This window comes from Anguilla rostrata, chromosome 18 (genome assembly GCF_018555375.3).
Source record: "Anguilla rostrata isolate EN2019 chromosome 18, ASM1855537v3, whole genome shotgun sequence".
NCBI lineage: Eukaryota > Metazoa > Chordata > Actinopteri > Anguilliformes > Anguillidae > Anguilla > Anguilla rostrata.
The window spans coordinates 17,994,306-18,016,845 of NC_057950.1; the positions used below are offsets into that span (position 1 = coordinate 17,994,306).

At 46.2% G+C, this 22,540-nt stretch overlaps 2 protein-coding genes across 9 annotated transcripts in view; both read left to right on the forward strand.

Moving 5' to 3' along the window:
* Positions 1-7,596, forward strand: part of LOC135244453 (adhesion G protein-coupled receptor A1) — a 100,042-nt gene extending 92,446 nt beyond the window's left edge. For all 5 annotated transcript variants that reach the window (XM_064316740.1, XM_064316744.1, XM_064316741.1 and 2 more), the window contains 2 exons: positions 3,296-3,391; positions 4,081-7,596. In XM_064316740.1, coding sequence (XP_064172810.1) covers positions 3,296-3,391; positions 4,081-5,404 — 1,420 coding nt within the window. In that variant the 3' untranslated portion in view covers positions 5,405-7,596. The remainder of the gene's footprint in view (positions 1-3,295; positions 3,392-4,080) is intronic.
* Positions 7,597-13,586: 5,990 nt separating this feature from the next.
* The window catches only part of LOC135244768 (kinase non-catalytic C-lobe domain-containing protein 1), a 35,929-nt gene continuing 26,975 nt past the window's right edge, over positions 13,587-22,540 (forward strand). For all 4 annotated transcript variants that reach the window (XM_064317313.1, XM_064317314.1, XM_064317315.1 and 1 more), the window contains exons 1-3: positions 13,587-14,508; positions 18,259-18,457; positions 21,120-21,178. In XM_064317313.1, the coding sequence (XP_064173383.1) occupies positions 14,404-14,508; positions 18,259-18,457; positions 21,120-21,178 (363 nt within the window). In that variant the 5' untranslated portion in view covers positions 13,587-14,403. The remainder of the gene's footprint in view (positions 14,509-18,258; positions 18,458-21,119; positions 21,179-22,540) is intronic.

Below are 22,540 nucleotides of genomic sequence, written 5' to 3' on the forward strand. Positions count from 1 at the left end.
TACCATCATCCCTATTACTCCGATTGTCATCATCATCACCTTTTTTCTTCATCTTCGACATGCTCAGACTGCGGGTTAGCGGTGGGCACTGCCCGTGCCGTGTGGGAAGGAGCGAGGGGAATCTGAGTGAGGAACGGGAGCAGTCCCGTTAGCCGCTGGCGGAGCTGCGTCCGGTGCCAAGCCCGTTATTTATCTCCTCCATTTTCCCGCTCTATTGTGTTTTTTCACGGTTTTGCCGGCGGCCCCCCCAGGTGACCCTGTGTGATTTAGCTTTCCGCGTGGGGTTATCGTCCCTCCCCGGGCCCGGGGCCGGCGCGCGGATCTGCGGCGGGTCAGGGGCGGGCCCCTGGCCGGGGGAATGTGCCGCGCGTGCACTTTCCTGATCGTGTCACGGCCAGATAATGGGATTCCAGAGAATCCTACAGCAAAGCCTCTTAGAGATGCAGAGCTGGGGCTCGGCCCGGAGCAGAATCTGCACGGCTACGGCTATGCAGTGACCTGCTGTCCGCAAGGCTAACAACTGTTGTTGCTGTTGTGACCATACAATTATGATAATAACACCTATTATTGTTGTTTTTATTGTCATTATTATAATTATTACTATTATTATTATTATTATTATTATTATTACTGAGCCATGTTAGGAATTTGACCGGGAGACCAGAGAAACCCACATTAGTGCCAGGAGCTTTAAGATCATCTGTAGGATGGAATCTTGCACAACATGCTGTCCGTGTCATTACACCAAGGTCTTGGTTCTTCTGCTTGGCTAATTTCTGTTCCCACCTGCCCCGCCCTTGATTGGGTTGGTGGAGTCTGGCCTCCTTGCAGGCTGGGTTGGTGGAGTCTGGCCTCCTTGCAGGCCCCGTTGGTGGAGTCTGGCCTCCTTGCAGGCTGGGTTGGTGGAGTCTGGCCTCCTTGCAGGCCGGGTTGGTGGGGTCTGGCCTCCTTGCAGGCCGGGTTGGTGGAGTCTGGCCTCCTTGCAGGCCGGGTTGGTGGAGTCTGGCCTCCTTGCAGGCCGGGTTGGTGGAGTCTGGCCTCCTTGCAGGCCGGGTTGGTGGGGTCTGGCCTCCTTGCAGGCCGGGTCGTGTAGACTTGTCGGCTCCTTGCAGGCCGGGTGGGTGGGGTCTGCCTCCTTGCAGGCCGCGGTTGGTGAGTCTGCCTCCTTGCAGGCCGGGTTGGTGGAGTCTGGCCTCCTTGCAGGCCGGGTTGGTGGAGTCTGGCCTCCTTGCAGGCCGGGTTGGTGGGGTCTGGCCTCCTTGCAGGCCGGGTTGGTGGGGTCTGGCCTCCTTGCAGGCCGGGTTGGTGGGGTCTGGCCTCCTTGTAGGCCGGGTTGGTGGGGTCTGGCCTCCTTGCAGGCCGGGTTGGTGGGGTCTGGCCTGCTTGCAGGCCGGGTTGGTGGGGTCTGGCCTCCTTGCAGGCCGGGTTGGTGGGGTCTGGCCTCCTTGCAGGCCGGGTCCTGTAAGGAAGCTTGTTTACGGGCAGATCCGCAGCCGCCCGTGCTGAACGTCCCGGCGGCGCCTCTCATTACCTCAGGCGGCAGCGCCGAGCGCCCGTCGGCCGTGATCGACTCTAATATCCCTCACCTTGCCGACGGGAGGGGCCGCGACGCGGCGGGAGCCCCGGGTGACAAACCAATTCCGCTCTCTGCGTGATCTGGTGTCGCACTCCTGCGTGCGGAGCGCAGCGCCGACGAAAACATGCCCCCGCCCCGCCATCGCGGGGGGCCTAATGAAGGAGCGGGCGATCCGCAGCGAGTCATTACCCTTCCTCATGTACGATCGCATCGGTTTGCACGGCGTCTTATCTGAGCCTTGTTTCAACCGGCTGACGTGCTAAACTGTGCTCTATTTATACACTGTATGCGTTTCATATGCTGAAGAGGAAACTTAAGGCAACCAGCCCCCAAAACAAGCTGGAGCTTAAGATAGCTGCGGTGCAGGCCTGGCAGAGCATCACCAGAGAAGACACTCAGCACCGGGGGTGATGTCTATGGGTCGCAGGCTTCAAGCAGTCATTGCATGCGAAGGAATGGATATCTGACAAAGTACTAAACATGACTGCTTTCATTTACATAACATTAATATGTCCCAAGCATTGTGATGCCCTGAAAAGGGGGGTGACATGTATAGACATTGCTGTAATTTCTACATGGTGGAACTGAAATATAAATAAAATTTAAAAAATGAAAGCTGAGAATGTGAATTGTTTGATTACATCTCTAAAATTGTGGAGTACAGAGCCAAATCAAGAAAAAAAGATATGCCTTTGTCCCAAACATTATAGAGCTAAATGTTTTTTTTTTTTCATTTTATTTTTTGGTGAGTGCAAATTTATGCTTTGAATATCACCTTTCCGGTTCGGTGGTTTGCAAAAGTTTGCGGTGATCTGAGGCGGATCATCTGAGGTTATTCGGCTCCGTTTTTAAGACTGCAGCCCGGCCGCGCGGTTCTCCTCCAGTTGCCCCCCCCCCCCGCCTCTGCGCAGAGCGCTCCAGCGGAATAGCTCCACGCCGCTGGAAACAGTCAGCAGTCACTGCAAGGTCGTAAAGCACTGAGATTTACGCCCCGGAAGAAATAACTCTGTAATTTCTTCATTCTGCTGCTCTTGTTGACTTGTATTTAAATGGGGTTTAGACAGACGAGGGCTCAGGGAGACCCATCCCTCCAAGATGGTGACAGCATCGTTAATGCCTACCTCCCGAACCCCTCCCCCATCTCACAGGGGAACATCATCATGGTAATTGAATTTTGTGAGGTGTGCTGATGGTGTTTGTTGGTTGGGAGGGGGGGGTCGGCAGGATTGGAGTGATGCAGCTGCACTGAGGCATGCTGGGTGATATCACTGGCGTACTGATTCAGTCACATATGTATGCAGAATGACACGCAGAGGACAGTTGTCTGGTTGTTCCAGGGTGTAGCCAAGAGTGATGACTTGGAGAGCACAAAGCCTTTGCTGTGTGGTTTGTTTGAACGCTGAAATCCAAAATGTATAAAATAGAAAGATGCACGCACACACACACACACACTCACAAAGACACACACACACACACACACACACTCAGTGATTCTTCAGATAAATGTAATGACCTACTGTGTGAGCTGTTTCTCAAACCTAAGAGCCCTTCAGATCAGATCAGATCAGAGGCTTAGTCCATCCTCACACATAGACAGTCCCTGTTGTGTTTTCATTTGAATTATCTATAAAAGATCTTATTTTATATTGTTCTCGCCCTCTCTGTTTGTCTGTCTCTCTCCCTCCCTCCCTCCCTCCCTCCCTCTCTCTCCCTCTGCAGATTTTATTTAGTCAGTGGTGGAGTGCCCTTCATCATCTGTGGAATCACAGCTGCCACCAACATTGACAACTATGGCAGCGGAGAGCAAGCCCCTTAGTAAGTACCAGCCATTTTGTCTCAAGGTCACACTTAGATTGTCTTTGTCAGTTATACAAAAAAGCCCTCACTGTGATGTCACGTCACTAATGTTTTTTCTCTATATACACTTTTCTCTTTCCTCCAGTAAGGCTTATGCATGTCATGTTTCTAATATATTTACCGCCTTCCCCCCAACTTTAATTTGATGATGTATTGAGGAAACCCAACGAGGTAGCAATGTGACAAGATGTTGTTTTTAAATTTAAATATACATTTAGAGTGTTTAAATGTATTTATTTGTCCTCTTTATATTGTTGCAAAAAGATTTGAGATATGAATTATGCAAATATATAAATTAACTCTTCAGACGATCTTCAAAACAAAAAGCTGTTTGTCTGGGACGTTATTTCCAAACTCTGTTGGTTGAATATGGCGGTCTGTAAAAAGCAGACCCAGTGGTGCTTTGTGGAGCATAATTGAGACAAATACACAATGAGTTCAGTGTCTTCAGTGTTTGTTTGAGCTTACAGTGTGGCCTGTGGCTGTTTCTGAATCTATTTGAGAGTTATAAGGCATGTGTGTGTGTAGGTGCGTGCGTGCGTGTGCATGTTCATGCGCACGTGTGTGCGTGTGTGTGTGTGTGTGTGTGTGTGTTTTGCGTACTTCTTGCCTGACAAACTGACCCCACCCTCTTCTCTTTGGCCCAGCTGCTGGATGGCGTGGGAGACGAGCCTGGGGGCCTTCTACGGCCCAGTGGCGTTCATCGTCCTGGTGACCTGCGTCTACTTCCTGTGCATCTACATCCAGCTGAAGCACCACCCGGAGAGGAAGTACGAGCTGAAGCCCGTGACGGAGGAGCAGCAGAGGCTGGCCGCCGGGGAGGTGGGCCACTGCCACGCGGCCGACCCGGGGGCCCCGCCCCACTCACACTCTCGCGCCTCCTGCCCCGCCCTCAACCCCTCCCTGCTGGCCAACGAGCACTCCTTCAAGGCCCAGCTGCGGACGGCGGCCTTCACGCTCTTCCTCTTCCTGGCCACCTGGGCGTTCGGCGCCCTGGCCGTCTCGCAGGGCCACTTCCTGGACATGATCTTCAGCTGCCTGTACGGGGCCTTCTCCGTCACCCTGGGCCTGTTCGTGCTCATCCACCACTGCGCCAAGCGCGACGACGTCTGGCACTGCTGGTGCGCCTGCTGCCCCGCTCGCCGCCACGCCTGCCAGGGCCCCGCCCACGGCCACGCCCGCCCCAAGGTCAACGTCAACGGGGACACCCAGCTGCATACCCACGCCCACAGCCACTCCCACTGCCACCTGGACTCGCCCTGCCCGGGGAAGGCCCTGCTGGCGCACGGCCACGCCCCCTCGGCCCACTGCAAGCTGAGCGGCCTGCAGGCGGTGCAGAACCACGTGGCCTGCCTGTCTCCCGTGGCGCCCTGCTGCGCAGCCCTGCACAGCCAGCAGCTGCTGGACGACGAGCCGCACGTGCACCTGCACGCCGACGTGGACGGCTACCGGCCCAACGTGCACGTGCACCGCTGCCTGAAGGGCAGGACTAAGCCCCGGCACTTCGGCGGTCGGCACAGGCCCGGCGGCGGCGGCGGCGGTGAGCGGGAGTACGCCTACCACATCCCCTCCAGCGTGGACGGGGGCAGCGTGCACAGCTCGCACACGGACAGCCCCCACAGCACGCACGAGAGACACGCCCGCCACCCGCCGCCCCGCGACGCCCACGGCTGCCACGCCCTCTGCCATCGCCACGTGTGCTGCGGCAAGGCGGAGCTCTTCCCCACCGTGTGCCAGCCCGAGGGCGCCGACGCCGCCTCCGTCCTCTACGGCTGCGCCAAGATGGCCGAGGAGGAGATGGCGCACCGCGCCCACCTGGAGATGCACCCGCGCAGACAGTCGTACCCCCAGAACCCGCCGCCCAATCAGAACGGCATCCTGAAGGGCAGCATGCACGAGGGCTTCCTGTACAGCTCGGACAGTACCGGAAACATCCGGACTGGGCCCTGGAGGAATGAAACTACCGTGTAGTTCTGACCCGGCCGTGTGCCGGGACCCCGCCCCAAACATCCTTTAAAGGATAAACAAAAAAAAACAGCATTTCAGTACTCATGCTTTTTATAATTACGTCCACGTCTGTCTGAAATATTTTTTTACTGTACAGATTTCACTTTTTTTTCCTTCTTTTTTTTGCCTCTGGCTCAACAATGTGCTTCAGACAAACCATTTAATTTTCCCTTTTAGAACTTAAAGGATGGAGAACACATGCATAAAGAAATGACCTTTCATTTAAAGTATTTTTATAACGACATAAATATAAATCTATATTAAGAGTGTGTGTGTGTGTGTGTGTGTCTGTGTGTGTGTCTGTGTGCCTGTGTGTATCATCCCAGATAAAAGTATTAAAAGACTGAGTTAATTGAAAAGTAGATTCACCCGTTCCTTGCAAAACGTATGGCATGCATCCTCAGTACTCTTGAGAGAAGTCCGTGTATGTACACAAGACCAACACACCAGCAATTTAGAATCACATACTTTCATTCTTCAAATGAGCATACTATATACTATGAAAAGCAACTGATAATATCTTCATAACTATACTAAAAGTACATCTGCTTTTATAGAGGCCAGCCAGGTATGTCGATCCCTGTTTTAAAATGGCCTCTTGATGCCTGTTCAGTGTCTGTCCAGTCAGCTGCAGCAGAATATCCCTCCTGTGAATATTGATATCTTGTCGTCTGAGAGACTCATTTAGTGCCATCACTGTTGAATCAATGGCGCTTGGGGTTGTGGTGCTAAGTGTCTGCCATGTCATGACATTGTATATTGTGATAGACAACGAACAGTGAAATGTGGCGTCAGCAGACCACACCGATGAATAAAACAACTGTAGCCCTACCACTTGGTATCCTGTCAAGGAGAGTGAGTGGTGCTGTGATTTAATCAGGCTAAACATTGATGAATAAAACAACTGCAGTTCCCCTAATCAACAGCTTCCTTACCTGGCATAGGTGTGTGTTTGTGTGTGTGTGTGTGTGTGTGTGTGTGTGGATAAAGTGATAGATGAAGACAGAGCCGAATGACATTCTTTTCTGTCCAAGTGAAGCGCATGCATCGCTTGTTGTGTGTGACTATGTGACTGTGTTTTTTGCTGCCAGTTAAAGGCTAAGGTCCCACAAAAATGATGTCGTTAGAGGAAAAAAACATAAATTTCATTGAAAACATATTCTCTGTATTAATGGATTTTGGGTTATTAATTTAATTTTTAATTTAACTTTTCTCTATGCCATTACTGGGAAAGGGTGGTAAATGTATAGAATTATTTATATGGTATCATCCTGTGTGAAGAGATATGTGTCCTCATTACCTGTGTGTGTGTGTGTGTGTGTGTGTGTGTGTGTGTTAATTCATAGTTCCTCACCTGACGAATCCTCTCCCAACATTCCAGCAGCGCTGCGGCAATATTAGCTGCTCCACCGTTATGATGACTTTTGTCCTTTTCGTTTTTGAGGCTCTGCTCTCACTATGAGAATGGACAGGATATCTGGACAAGAGCTCGCTCGCGTTGAGAGAAACGAGCGTTTGGGTTGGAATGAGGGTACAGCAGGTGAGGGGCCTCTGGCCAATCACGTCCTTGTATTAATCCTTGCCCAGCATGGCTTCACCCTTAAACATTCTTTACCGTGATGTATATAGAATTTACTCAAATTATATTATTTTGTATTACAACAGCAAAGATATTTAAGAAATATTAATATAGAATAAGAAATGGGACAAGCCCGAAATTGTGATATTACTGCTCAGTATCTGAGTTAAAATGTTTTTTTTTTCTTCTTTATTTCTTGCTGTCAGTGTGTGAACATGGCACACATTGTGAAATGTGTTTTCATATCCGGTAGTGAACGCACTACAAACTCTTTTGCCCCTCAGATTAAAGAAAAAGAAAAAACAGTACACAACCTGCTTAGAAGATGCCAATGCCACTAGTCCTTTGCTTTCTTCGCGTCACTGTACAATGACTGTCTTTAGAAACAGAAATGGGATTTCCGTGTTTGTGAATTTCATCCATATTTTCTCTCATCAGTGGCTACACGGCTGATCCTAGGTCAGTTTCTGTTGGCCAGTGATGCCGTAACTCAGTTTCAAAGCCCTCCACCTCAAAACAAAGTTTCCACCTTTTTTACATCATCACGGATTCCAATAAATGTATTTTTCCACCATGAGTGCACAGATTTTTATTATTTTTTTTATTATTACTGCATGTATGTCTTCGTTACCCGAGAAACGGCAAGGTCTTCAAATCGCAGTAAGTGACTGAGTGAGTGTGTGAGTGAGTGAATGTGAATGAGCGAGCGAGCGTGCCAGTGAAGAGTTTCAGTGCATGTGCATGTGCTCAGGAGGACGTGGGGTGGGAGCACTGTGGTGTATCGCAAATCACATGCGGCTGACAGGCTGTGCAATGCCAGTACACCATTCATTTGAAGCTGAGTTCATGATGCTCGTGATGTTTCATACTGCTGGCGAATTACTGCTTTCCCATCTCTCCGTTGTGATTTTTCTTATAACTTACGGCAAATAAATGTAGCCAGCTTTTTATCTTTACTCGCGAGAAGATGACCTTGTGGCGGTGGAATTCGATGTGTGTGTAATGGGCTTTCATTTGATTAGGGAGCACGCAGCGTGCTGCGGCGGACAAGGGCGGACGCAACAACGCGTCGCCTCCAGCGCGCGCAAGAAAACCTGAGCGCGGAGTTGCGCATGCGTTGCCCATACAGTAAGTGTGTCAGCGTGTGATGCAAAACGGGGGGTAAATCGGTGAAACGATTCGGGAGAGGCGTGTTCTCGAACACGCGCAGGAAATGTCCCGTGGCGAAAAAAGTATGACATCTGTTTCATTAAGTATGGATCTATATTGAGCTAGGCAGCTGTGAGGTTTCTGATACAATTACGCTACCGGCATCTGTTTGTCCTGCTGCTTGGAATTTCTTACTACAAACTCCGCAACAATAGCCATGGTTCGGGGAGAACCGTGTGGCAGGGGTCACATAAAATAATCTTTGGCATACATGGTAACACTGTGATCATTTTAAGGATTATGATTTAAAGAATTTCAGTGATCTCGTACATGAAACCACTGCATTACAGCTTGTAGTGGGTGTTCAATACGCAGGTGAAAACCTTTTTTTTTTTTTTGAGGTTGGGGTCCAATGCAACAGAGTGGTGATTTAGAGTCTTAGAAAGGAAAACCCTGGGAATCTCTGTCTTAGAAAATGTGGCTTGAGATGGTGAATAACTTGCCAATACAGAAAATGACTGTGTATGAAAACAAATCCATCTGTCTTATTTCAAGGCTTATATTGCAAATTTGAAGGCCAAATTGTAATGTGTTGCAAACAGTATGACAGGATGCTAGTGCTAACACATCCTCGATACATACACCACAGAGCAAGGTGAGAGAGGGAGGGGGAGTAGCGGAGGAAGAGAAGGAGAGATGGGTGTTTGAGGGAGGATGGGAAGAAGAGAAGGATACTTGAGGAAGAGGAATTAGATGTCTTACTGGTAAAACCAGAATATAGAATCTCACTCACTGCACAACTTCCTGCACAAACACACACGCAGTACTAGAAAAAATACACACACACCACAACTACTAACACATAGTACTACAGAAGATCCATGCACGACATGCCGACACATACACACACACCACAGTTATGCAGCATCTGAATGAGCACAATGGAGAGCTGTATAGGCCTGGAACCTCTGTTTATGCTCAAGAATCAACAAGAGTGAACACATAAGAAGTGTTTATGCAGTGAGTATGTATTTACATAAGAATTCTGTAGCAGCACAGTTGGTGTAGTGTTGTGATGATGATGATGATGATGATGACCATATATCTTTAATGATTCTTCATGATTCCACATTTCTCCCAAATCCATGAAATCACTGGGTTAAAGGAAAGGAAAAGATGTTTTCTAAAAAAACAAAAAATCATTTTAAATCTGCCATTTTGTATCAGGGCCAGTGTAAATCCACAAAACAACCAGTATTTGCAGTTTCTAACCTCTGGAAAATGGCATTTTACAGCAAGCATCATAGTACATAATTTTCAGTCTGCTGAAAATAGCCTGCCTTTTGTGAGGATATTCTAGTGCTGCTGACTTTGTTGATTTTCTTTACTTCACTGTGTTTTAAGGGCCTTTCACTTTTTTGATTGGCTACAGATGAAATGGGTTATCTATCTAAAGATAGTTGGCTCTCATTGTCCCCTCCCTCTCCCCTAGTTTATTTATAGATCTAGTTCTTTTGTATAGGTTGATGGTACCTAACTGTAATGGAGCAACATAAAAGGCATTCATTCAGAATGCAGTCTTCTCCTGGATTATGTGGTGATAAAGCCTTTCTATTGCGCCTCTGTCACCATGGTCACCTAAACTGTGTGACAGCTGGGGTGGAACTGTTGTAAACATAGGATTACGTTTTTGTTTTTTATTTATGTGCAGAAGCACATTAACATGATGGACAGGTCACAGCCTGCATCTCTCTTTCTCTCCCTCTCCCTCTCTCTCTCTCTCTCTCTCTCTCTCTCTGTCTGCATTATTGCACAAAATCTAGTCTGAAGGGAGGCTCAGGGCTTCTCGGTGTGATCCGTCATTTATTTAAACAAAGCTGAGAGCAGTGCAGGAACACACAGCCAGTGGGCAGCGAATCCAGCTGAGCTGAAGAGCGAGGAAGAGAGTGGGGGGGAGGAGTGGGTGTATGGGAAAAGGGGAAAATGTAAATCTCAAGCTCACACAAACAGTGGTCGTATTTAATTGTAGAACATGAAATATAACTACCAGGTTTTACAAGGAAAACAGTAATAACGCACTTCAAGCAGACTGGCTGACAGTGTGCCATGTTCAAACCGTGCTGTGCGACAGTGCCACCTATTGGCCACAGTGAATCCCAGCACACGTCAATGTTGCATAACAGCCTGGCTGGCAGGATCACCTGTTTTATGAAGGACCTCATTACCTCCAGGTCACAGTGCATCACTCGGTGGCTGGGGTGCTCTTCATGGGAACAGGTGCGCTATTTTTAACGGCTTGGCTGACAGAGCCGAACCCCAGAATCTCCCAAGCGGCCCCCTAACTCAGTGCCTCATTATCCGACAGCCAACTTCAATTGATTTTTCCGAGTGAAATATTAGCTTAGTGCATTCCACATTTAAAGAGAGGAGTCTGGTGATTTCTGAGACCTGCAAATAACATAATATCACTGATCCCCCTCCCCCCGACCCCCAGTCCTTCCCTCTCCACCCCCACATTCCAGCTTGCCCCTGGCTCTGGCATACAAAATGCTTTTTTTGTTCTACCGGTTTCCCAGCCTGTGATGTCCTCAGAACGTGTCAGCCCATTGTAATGTCAGCTCGCTGCGTGCCGCTGCTTTGGCTGGGATGCGTCTGGCAGGCTCGGCGAATACTTAGACACGCCCGCTGGTCTTTCTTGCTGCACGCTCCGTTTGAGTCCTCTTCTGACATGAAAGGTACAAAAAAGAGAGAGAGACAGGATCTAATAAAATATTGACGTACACACCTAATTAAGGATGCGGTTCTCCCTCCAATCCGTGCCCTGACGTACCACTCCGTTCCCGAGCCCAGATTTTCCGCCAGCGCTATCTTCCAGAGTCGTCCCAGGTAAAGAGAGGAATGGTCCGGAGCCTGTGAAGCAGGAGGGGTTTTCAGCATGAGCTCTCTTTTCTCTATCATAGACACGTCTGCAGCATGCAGGTGAGTGCTCTCTGTCGAACCCAGATCTCTTTTAACCGGGAGTTGTTTTCGACGCTGGTTTTCAGTGTATGGGTAAAGGTTACCCGCTTGGAGGGATTTTTGAGGCAGTGATTTCTGGTGTGAGACAGAGGTGGGGATAGCAGTCGGGATGAATGAGTGTGGTAGACCTGTGAGCCATGCAGATGGGGTTTCCTGCTCTTTCCCCATCCTTATTGATTTATTGTGAGCTACAAGCTTTGTGGTCTTGTTCTATTCTCCTGTTCTGAGCCAGACTCCTGCAGCATCTCTGGCTGACAGGTGAGAGAAACATGCTGGCTTAATCAGTGCCTGTTGGAGAGGGTATGGTTCCTGCTACCTGCGGCCTTTCACACCAAAGAATTTTCCACTTCACATGCTCACTGGGCAGCTTTGATTGGAGGGCAGAAGGGGTGGAGCTTTGCCAGGTCGCATAGCTACAGGCCAAACCTCTTTGACTGCTCACTGTGCCCCTCCAAGCTATCTCAGCTGTTTGAGCTTGGAAAATCTGGCCTTTTCCATTTTGAGATTTAAAAAGTTCTGAATTTCTGCCTTAGTCTGTTTTCATATGCCATGGTAATGCCCTGTTTGTCATAGTTTGTTTGAATATGTTTTTTCCCCTGTTTATAAGGAAGTAGTGTTAATGTTGAAATGCGCTGTTTTAAATGATGGTTTCCTCAGGCAGCTGTTCCTCCAGCCTTTAAAACTTGTGCATGCGTGTGTGTGAAAGCCACTATGCTTTGTGCAGAATGATTTTCTGTGTGAGAAGTAGGGCTTTTTTGGTTCCTTTTCTCCAGAAAGGCAAAAAAGATTGCAGTGATTTATATTTTATTTTATTTCATTTTTCAGGAGGGCAGATGTAATATTATTTTGTGCTTTTATTATTTTTGTCTCAACTTTCTCAGTTCTGTTTTATTGTCATATTATTATAATAAAATACATTAAATATAATTTGCCACTAGTATAATATGCATTTGATATAGCTTTGTTTAGTTTTCATCTTATGTAATTATTAGGGTAGACTGTTTATTTGGCATGAGTGTTTGGGGGCAGGTAAGTCTGTTCATATTTTTTATCCAGCTTCTGATAGGAGGCACAGACCAACCAAGCATGCAACTGCCCTTTGCAGAGGACAAGAAACTCTGCACTTGTTCAAGAGACAAGTGAGCATCATCAACACTGAACAATTGTATCTGTAGAGACAGTGTAGTTAAGGTCTCTATGACTGTCTGTCAGTTACAGCTTGACCACCCCCCTGCCACCACCTCCAACACCACCACTACAGACATGTACACACATACACATGCACATATCCTGCAGTGCATGACACTGTAAAAATCCATATGTGTAGCAGAAACATCTTCCAACAGCACCATGTGTTAAAATCCAGTGGTCTTACCTGTCGGAAGTGGTTTGTGTCAGTGCTGTCATTGTGTCATCTAACACATATCATCTCTTATTTCCGTGTACCCAGCACTCTCTCCATCTCAAGGCCACAATAACACACACACACACACACACATACTGCATAGTTACCTTGAGCTCTTTCCAATACAACTTCCCAGCTTGCAGGTGAGCTGTGGGTAGTCCTTGCTGAGTGTCTTCGGTGTTGTAAACCAGAACCAGAGATATGTAGAATGATGTGAAAAAAGCAGATCTTTTTTATGCATATTTAGTCCCAGTAGCTTTTTCAGTCTGGGTAGATGTCAGTGTGTTGTGCAGCTGTCTGTTGGTTATTGGAATAGGAATAGCTGTGTTTCCAGAACATTCTTTGATTCCGTCCCCCTACAATGGCACTGGCCTAGGCATATGCAGTCTAGACAAGCTTATCATTTTTGCCCAAAAGGTGACATTTAACAGAAGAATGTCTGTCTCTCCTGACACTGGTCCAGTTTATCTGTTTCACAGGGTTAGGCTTGGTGTTCTGCAGACACATCCAGCCCTAGGCATAGGTGGCAAAGATGGTTGTCTAGGGCGTCATCTATCTGAGAGGGGTGCCATCCACCTAGGGCACCATCTGACTGGGTGGTAGTCCATGGTAGTATCTCCCCACCCAGATCTGTATAAATATATGAACAGATGTGTGTTGTTTCAATTTTTAAAAAAAATCTCACTGTGTAATGTAACTGCCATGTGTTTGATTTGTGAAAATAATGCATATACCTCAGATCCATGTGAAATGTACTGGTATTCTTTTTATGAATGTAATATTCAATCAGTTTGAAAATAGCCAATCACTGAAATATATGAGCCATTGGGAACACTGCCAATACACACACACACACATACACACACACACACACACAAAGAAAACAACGGGGTAGAAATATTTTACAGTGATTTTACAGCACTGCCGCACTGATTATAATACCAGTGATGACCAGTAGTGGGCGCGTTTTTTTTTTGTTTTTTTTTTATTTATTCGTCAGTCGTTATGTACTATGCCACTTTTTATGTCCGTTAATGAGTTGTCAAAATTACTTAACTCTGTTCTAGGGCTGCGACTACTTTGCTAAACTTTTCGCCATTTAGTGCAAAGAGAACGAAATGCCTGTTACTGTCTAAGGAGCCACTTTGTATCCCTCACTAAGGAGGGGGGCTCTACCTTTTTTTGCTGCATCCCCCGAAAAAACGGAACGCTCCTTTGCTGTGCAAAAGTTGTCTGGATGAGTGGGTTTTAAGATAAAGGCACAAGGAAAGTATTAACAACTTTCACCCCCGCCCCCACCAAGGGGTAGAGAAAACAAATCTGTGTCTCCGTGTTTCTTTCCCATATCTACGGGGGCTGTAGCCTCGCTATGCGGGGCGGTTAGTGACAGCAGCCTAGTTCGATATCATGTCTACTGTTTATGTGTAGGTGCGGCGGTCGTTGCCATGACAGCATATAGTTAGGAAACTTAGGTTGCCTTCAGTTATTTGTATTTTCAAAAGACTCGTAGTCGATTTCACTGGTATCAAAGCAAAGAGGGTGTGTGTTCTGCGCGAGGAGTACTGCAGTGCTGGTTATGTCTCGTGGAATGCCGCAGAATGCTGGTCCGACATAGAATGTTTGAAAAAGTATTCTCTGTTGGTCTTCGGTTCTTCCGCTCAGGCAAGCAATCAGTTCCGACTCAATACTGCGTTGCTAGGAAAACGGCAGTGGTGAAGTAGCTCTTTTGTCTTGTGGAAACGGTGACTCTGCGTCATGGCAGTTTTAAAGGAAAATTATCTTGTGTGATTGAATGCAATTTATTTACATACAATGGGGACTTCTGAAACTGCCATGTCCGCCTATTATGAGGAAGAAGAGGAGGAAGAGGACGAGTTCTGTGAATTTGAGCCTCTCCCTGCACTGTTAGAAGATGAGGTGAGACGTTAACTGCTTATATCTGTACACGGTCCCCATAAGTAATAATATAAATTATATAAACGATTATTATTATTGTTGTTGTTGATCATAATGTTTTTTTCTGATAAAGTGAAGTTAATGCGTGTTTGTATAATACACACAAAACAATACATGAGTTGTGGAATGTAGCACACATTTAGTTATCAATCAGTGAATTCATGATATCACCATCATCTATTTATCTTGTAGGCAGAACTGTTTCCCTGACATGGCCCAGCTGTGTGTCGTTTTAATGTTATTCACTGTGATATATATGCTTTGGACGCAGACCACTTTAATGCCTTTGGGCTTTGATGACCTGGATATGATGAACTGAAGAAGACAAATAAGTCACGTTGATGCACAAATGAGATGAATCGCACACTGGCCAGAATGAGTCCAATGGCCCACACAGGTTCTATACCAAATTCCAATTTGGTATAGAATTTTCCCCCACTGTAACCCCCTCCTAGTCAGCAAGCATTAACAGGATTACAAGCGTCTGTCATAGGAATTTTCTGGTAAAATTTGACCCTGTCATGGGCTGGATTATGTTAATTACACATTGTGAAGGACATACATTGTAATGTGACTTGAATCCAAGTGACCCAGTTATAGTCAGGCGAAATCAACTGTGCTGCAGTGTTGGCTGTTTGGATTTCCTCCCATCCGAAAGAAGTGTTGCTTGAAAAGTGTTGATTGGTTGTTTGAAATTTGACATCCGTGTTGATTGATTTTTTTGGAAGGTGACATCAATGTTGATTGGTTGTTTTGAAGATGACATCAGTGTTGATTGATTGCTTGGATGGTGACATCAGTGTTGATTGGTTGTTTGGCATCACATGGCTGAATATGAATGTGTGTTCCTGGCCCATCTGAGTCAACAAGGTATCAATCTCTGTCAGACACTGCACAGAATCCTATTGACCAGCTCAAAGATGAATTCCTGTCCGTTACATTTTGCTAGTACCCCTCACAAATTGGAAAGTCATTTAAAAGCACTAGAGTGTGGCATGTAACAGGTGACTGGCTGTAAAGCGCTGTGAGAAAGAATGCTGTCTTATGGATGAACGTGACAATTATCCTTGCTTTCAGATACTCTTTTTTGATTTCCAGCTGTATTTAGGTTTGTGGACAGTAGATTTCTTTGGAGAAATCCTGTATCATTGTCATATTCCATTATTCCAATGTATTATAAAAATATAGATTGGCTATACAAGGCTATACAGTTTAGTATTCTTGTCTCTGTGATGGTATGGCAGTCTGGTTTCTTTTACTGAATCACTGACATGCTCACTTACTTCATCACTGTGTCACTGAGTCACTCACTGATTAACTCTCTGACTATCTCATTGACTCACTCACTCTTTCACTAACCCAATCACTGGCACACTTACTAACTCAATCATTGACTCTCACTCATCCTCACTTTTACTCATTCTCTCACACAATTCCCTCAGTCACACATCTTTTTTCACTCACTCACTCACTCACTTTCCGTGTATCTCACACTCTGTCTTTCGTTTTCAGGGAAAATCTGTCACTAGACCCTGTGGAACAAAAAGAAAAATTATGTAGGTGGAAAAGGGAGAAAGAAAGAGAAAAGGAGACAGAAACTCGATTTTTCTGTAGCACTCTCAAGGGACTATGCCAGTCTATTTATGGACCTGTGCAGCTGCTTAAAGTGGCTTTAAAGTGGAAATGTTGCATTCTATGCATGTACCTGATCTGGAGACTGGCAGAATCAGAGCAGGCTTCTGGTCTGAGGGTGTACCTGATTTGGAGACTGGCAGAATCAGAGCAGAGTTCTGGTCTGGGAGAGTACCTGATCTGGAGACTGGCAGAATCAGAGCAGAGTTCAGGTCTGGGGGTGTACCTGACCTGGAGACTGGCAGAATCAGAGCAGGGTTCTGGTCTTGGAGTGTACCTGATAATTAGACTGACCGAATCTGTGCTGGATTCAGAGAATGACATCACAGCATTTTTCTGTGTACCCAATTACTCAGATCCTCTCCATAGGCAGCACAGGGAACAGGAAGTGGCAGAAAGGCTCCTAGCACCATCTCAGACCGAGAGCCTAGTGTTGTCCTGGCAGAGAACAGTGCCCGGCTGTTTCCCACTCTCAGAGCCTCACCAGGCGGAGATAAAGATGTCACCAAACAGGACACAAAAGGCTTCTGTTGGGTCATGAAGAGCCGTCCTGTTAAAAGGTCCTGAACTGCTGTTAATCAAAGCAGGAGGCAGCATTAGAGACAGCCATGTGCCTAGCTCACTCCCATTTTATTTTACTTTTTATTTCGCCAGACGCTTTTGTCCAAAGCGACTTCCAATGCCAATATGGCAAACAGGAGCACATGCAAATTACAAGGATCACTTAGACTAATTCAGATGCAATTTGCTTGTTCCCTCATTCAGTCACTCACTGGGGCTTATTTTTGCAGTCAAGGTGTCCAGTTGTAAAACTAACACTAGCTAATAGCAATAGTAAATTGGGGTTTGTCCAATTTAGCAAATGCAAATTGAATTATTTAACAGTTAGCACAGCACCAAATGTTTTTATTGACACGTCCCCTATTGTGCCGCCCTAGCCCTGCTGATGCAAATGCCTGAATTGCAGACCACAAAATTAGCTAACTAATCTGTGCGCGCAGGACGAAATGAGTAATTCCACTTAGGCCCAGGCACGTTCGCACCACTGCTGCCTCGCAAATAGGACCCATCGACTGGCTTTTAGGTCACTGTGAGAAGCAGTCATTGCACCACTGCAGGCAAAATATGCCAGTTAAGTAGCTGTTGCAGATGCTGACTGTAATGAGGAGATGGGCATGTTACAGACAAAGGGAAGACAGACCAGAAATGGGAATGTGGGTTGTGTCCCTCAATAGATTCAGCTCTACTGTAAGGCTGTGTTTCAAAACATAAAATACATGCTCAAGAAAGTACAGTAGCACTGAGCCCAGGTAAATGAAGGAGGAAAATGTTGCTTTTTTTTTTTGGGTTTTTTTGGGTAATGATGGGTTGAATATGTTTAGTGGGGGAGGTCTGTGGGGAGGGGGAATGTTGGCACGTTGAGCTGGATTCTTGTCTGCTGATTCAGCCGGGACAAAGCCACATCTGTGATCCTCTCTGCCGTCAAATGTCAGCTAAATGCAGCTACTGAGCGCGAAGGCTTCTTTTCCATTTATCCACAAAGGAAATACCAAGATCCTCACTTACATACGCAAGCGCTCGTGGAGCTTCTTCCACATGCATAATCAGGTTTTCCATGATAATGTCATCGGAGGGCTTTGCACACGCTTGTAAAAGTTTGGATAAGTCGGGATACATAGAATTATATTAATACATTTTATCATTGAACTAAATTAATGGTCAGCTACCTCAATGTTAATGTTGTGATGTGCAGGCCTACATGATAGACAACTTGCATAGTTAAAGTGTATGTGTGTGTGTTTGTGCGTCTCTGTGTGTATTTGTGGGACTGTATGTTTGTGGTTATTTGTGGGTGCATGTATGTGCTGTCTGTCTATGCTTGTATGTGTGTGTGTGTATGTGTACACACGTGTGCACTTTTTTTGTGTGCGTGTGTGTTTGTCTGTATGTGTGTGCATGTGTTTTTTGTGTGTGTGTTTGTATGTGTGCGCGTTTGTTTGTGTGTTTGTATGTGTGCGCGTTTGTGTGTGTGTTTGTATGTGTGCGCGTTTGTGTGTGTATATGTGCGTGTGTCGACAGGAGAACGTCTCCCTGGCGGACGTCCTCTCCTTGCGGGACAGCTGTCTGTCGGAGCCGGAGGTGTGGGCTGTGTGTCTGGAGTGTGTCCTGGCTCTGCAGAGCATCGACCACTCGCCCCTGTTCCACATGCTCTGTATCACCCCCGACACCCTGGCCTTCAACGCTCACGGCAACGTCTGCTTCATGGAGCAGCTTAGTGGTGAGTCAGCATTCTCCCATCCCCGTTTCTGTCTCTGACTATCGGCTACTTCACCGAAGACCCAGCTGCGTGCTCTAGCCTACCTTCTAACCTCTCTCTCTCTCTCTCTCTCTCTCTCTCACACTCACACACACACACACACACACACACGCTCACACACACACGCACACACAGATATGGTTGCCTTTTGCGATTGTAAAATCCTGCCTGCTCTGATAAAATTGGATATATTTGTGTCCCAGCCTTCTCACTGCGAGTTAAAGCGTCAGTGTGTCACATCACATCACTCCAAAGTGAGATTTTCTGACACACACATTCCGGGGAGAAATCTTCCTTTCGATTTGCCAGGATCTCTGCTCCTGGCACGGAATTCATCTGTCTGCCAAACGGGTTTATGTCATGGTCACCCACCTGTCAATCAACAAAGTCCCTGTGGGCAAAATGCCCCCAGACCCAACACACACACACACACACACACACACAGCCACCAGAATGCATGCACTCTCTGGTGGCTTCAGAAATTGATAAGAATCAATGCCATCAGAGTGTCACTGTAACCAAGGTAATTGTCTCCTGGATACAGTTCTTATAATGCTCAATTTCTGTTTGCTGTGAAATGTGCTGGCAGCATCACACTTTGGGAATTGAAAGCCCTGTGTGGTTGTCCAATGGGAAATGGTTTGTTTTAACACAGTATTCTTCATTAATGTGACTTTGTGTATGCCTGTAAAATCCATCTTAAGACTTTCTCTGGGGTTAATATTTAAATGAACTTGCATTTAAAATCAATTATTAGCATATTCGCACATGTTAAATGTGTGTTGAGTTACTCCTCATGGTCACCAGCCCCCCCCCCCCTCCATGTGGTGCATAATTCCTGGTTGTTGGTAGGATTTCCTGGCAGGGGAGGGATTTTGGGTGCTTATCTCACCGTAATGACCCTCTCCTACCTGCACAGGTGGCTCATGTGATAAGTGTCCTCTTCTGACTCATCTGTGGACTTCAAACTGGAAAGAAGCATCACGTTTTTTGCGGAGAGTGCAAACTCGCGCTGTTCTAAATTGAAAGAGAAGGTCCCAGAGGGCACGAACGCAATTAATTTGCCATTCAAAAATTCAGAGGGAAAATAGGCCTGAAATGCCTTAATTGCTTTAATTTAATTTAAATTGCCTGAGCATTCTGTCAATCATCAAAAGCACTGTAAACAGGTGTTAAGTGATTAACGCAGCTGCGCCTGCATGTTGGCAGTGAGTCTTATCTTCACCCACTTGCATCAGAACCAGAAGCTCCTTCCCCACGCACCAGCACCTGGCATGTGTAAAGCCCAAGCCTTTAAAACATGGAGCGACTCACAGGGACATTAAAATGATGATTCTGCCTGTGAAATGGGAACAAGAACATGTGGGTAACCCCTTGTCCCCAAAATAATACAAAAAAACAAAAGCTTTAATATATGTAATATGTTTTTCACATAAATGTTGGTTGTTTTGAATCACTTCCTTCAGTGAACACAGATGAATTGCCCTGGTGTATTTTCATCATGTATAGTGAGGTGGAAACCGTGACTCAACATTTGTCCTCCTTTTTGCACACACATGTTTCTCATACTCTTCAAAAAAGAAATTTGATGGAACACACAAACTGTGTTAAGAAAAAGTATGCTTGCAATTATTTGTAAGTCAGTGAGTTGTAGTTTGTGAGTTGAGGGCTAATGTTTAAGGAATCCTGGCCAGAAAACAGCCCTCTCTCTTTCACCTTACCTTCTCTTCTGCTCCCTTCTTCCCTCCATCGTTGTCTCCTTCTCTGTACCTTCCTCTCTCCACCTCTACATTCCGCCTCCTTATCGGATGCTGCACACTTTTTAGTCCACAGGGCTTTAATAATCTTTGGGGGGTGGGAATGGTGGGGGGATGATTGGCTGGCAGTGGGGGGGGGGGCTGTAATGACTGCAGCAGCGCTGGACCCTGTGCAGACCAGACCCATTTCCTTCTCAACAGCTCTTTGCTGTAAAGTCAGAAGACACTGGGCCCTAGTGGGCTGTATGGGGTAATACTGGGCTGTGTGGGGCCCTATTGGCCATTGTGGGGCCCTACTGGGCTCTTCAGGGCCCTCCTGGCCTGTGTGAGGCCCTCCTGGCCTGTGTGGGGCCCTGCTGAGCTGTGTCGGGTGCAGCTGCTGCCCTACTTAGGCCAGCTGATTCTGCAGTTTTCCCCACCACCGCTGGACTTTCTTGGACAGTGTTCAGAACCATAAGGGCTTACTAAGTGGAGCAAATCACTCTGAATGCAGACAGAAGGACCCGCAGCAGTCTCCTCAGAGAAAGGGCTTTTTAATGAGAGTATCCCACAAGTTAGTTAAGGATCTGTCTCTCTGCCAAAGAGTCCCTGATCAGAAGGCAGATACCATTTGAAAGCTCCAAATTGTATTCATTCATTCTTTTATCTCAATGAAAACTTTTTTTACAGAGTTGTTTTTTAGAAGGCCAGTACTATGTTTGCAGCTAGCTGCTAATGAATTGAGACTGTGAGCATATATTTCCTGCAGATACTCTTCAGTGCACTTGTTGTGTCCTTACCTGTGCATTGTAGTTTTAGACAACTAGCCCTCCTTAATGTCTGATCGAATGCCTCTTCTGCATTGTTTGATTTCTTTGGGCCTCCAGATGACCCAGAGGGCTCCTTCATGCCTCCAGAGTTCGACAGGACGGGAAACACCTTTGAAGTAAGTGTTTCATTGCTACCTATGATTGAATCAGGCCCTGTCTGTATGCCGCGTTCTCCCCATCTACCTGTGGGTTCTCACTCGTCTTTCCCCATGGTCCAAAGATGTGCTATCATGGTCTATGTCTGGCCTTAAATCATACCTGTAAAATGGGGTGTGATTGTGCCCCCTTGCACCCCATCAGAAATACGGTACTGTGTTGGGAGAGCGAGGCTTTGCAGCCGTAAGTGGGTGGAGCTACCATCCGTAATGTAGTTAGTAAGGCCCAACGCATTCTACGAAATTAGTTTGTATTTCAGCCATGTGTGTCCTGGGACAGCGTGCTCAAGGCAGTGTTCCATTTAAAAAAAGCCCATCTCAGCTCACCGAAGTCTTTTCAATCGATCGTTTAATTAATACTGACTGAGCGCAATTATAACAGCGGGTACTAGAAGAAAGCTTGCTCCCTGAAAGGGCTCTTTGTCCATAGAATTGTTGCAGAATGATTCCGTCAGTTAAATCAGAAATGTGTTTGTCTGCACCAAATTCATTATGATTAGCCCTGTCCAACCTCTGTATTTTAAAGAGTTTTGTGATGAAGAATTCTGGGACATTTTATAAACAACAGAGGAGATGCTCACAGGATTTTTTTAAATTGTGAGTTTCAAGTTAAGCCTTGCAGTAAGTATGGCATATTTTAAAAATAACAATGTAACAAGTATATTGTCTTGCATTTGAGGAATTGAAAAAGACTGGAAGCAAAATTCTGTCAGGTAGAACAATCTGGATTCTTTTTTGGATTTTTATAAATAAAATGCAGCTCAGTGGAGCGGAAACTCTGAGAGATATTGACGTCTTGTCTGATGAATATTGTGCCTACCTGCAGCAAATTAGCCTGCATTTCATTTAATGGAAATCAATGGCTCACAACCTGCCTTTCAGAGAAAACATGCTGGGGAAAAAACATCTAACCAGGTCTCTATCCTGTTCATGAGACAGCTTCTCATAATGTTTCTCTTAAAACTTTATTTCACCTGAATCTCAAAGCCAGTGCCTGAAGGTCAAAGGTATTGGGCCAGATTCTGTCAATAGTTGTTCTTGGATTTTGACACGAAAAACACAAAAATGAGCTTTTCATTCTGGACAAATATAGCTAATGTAAGTCAGTTTCAGTAAGCAGCTTGAACCTGCTTAAATGCGACGAAAATAACTAACACTTTTTTTTTTAAATTGTGAGTTAAAAAGTTAAAATTGATTAAATCCAGGACACAGTATCTGCTGTAGCAAACTGTTAGTAATCTTTATATTGATATTTTCGTCCCTGGCATTGTGAAACAATGTTCCTTCGCCAGAGCGTTTGGAATAGTGCTGGGAAATGCTCAT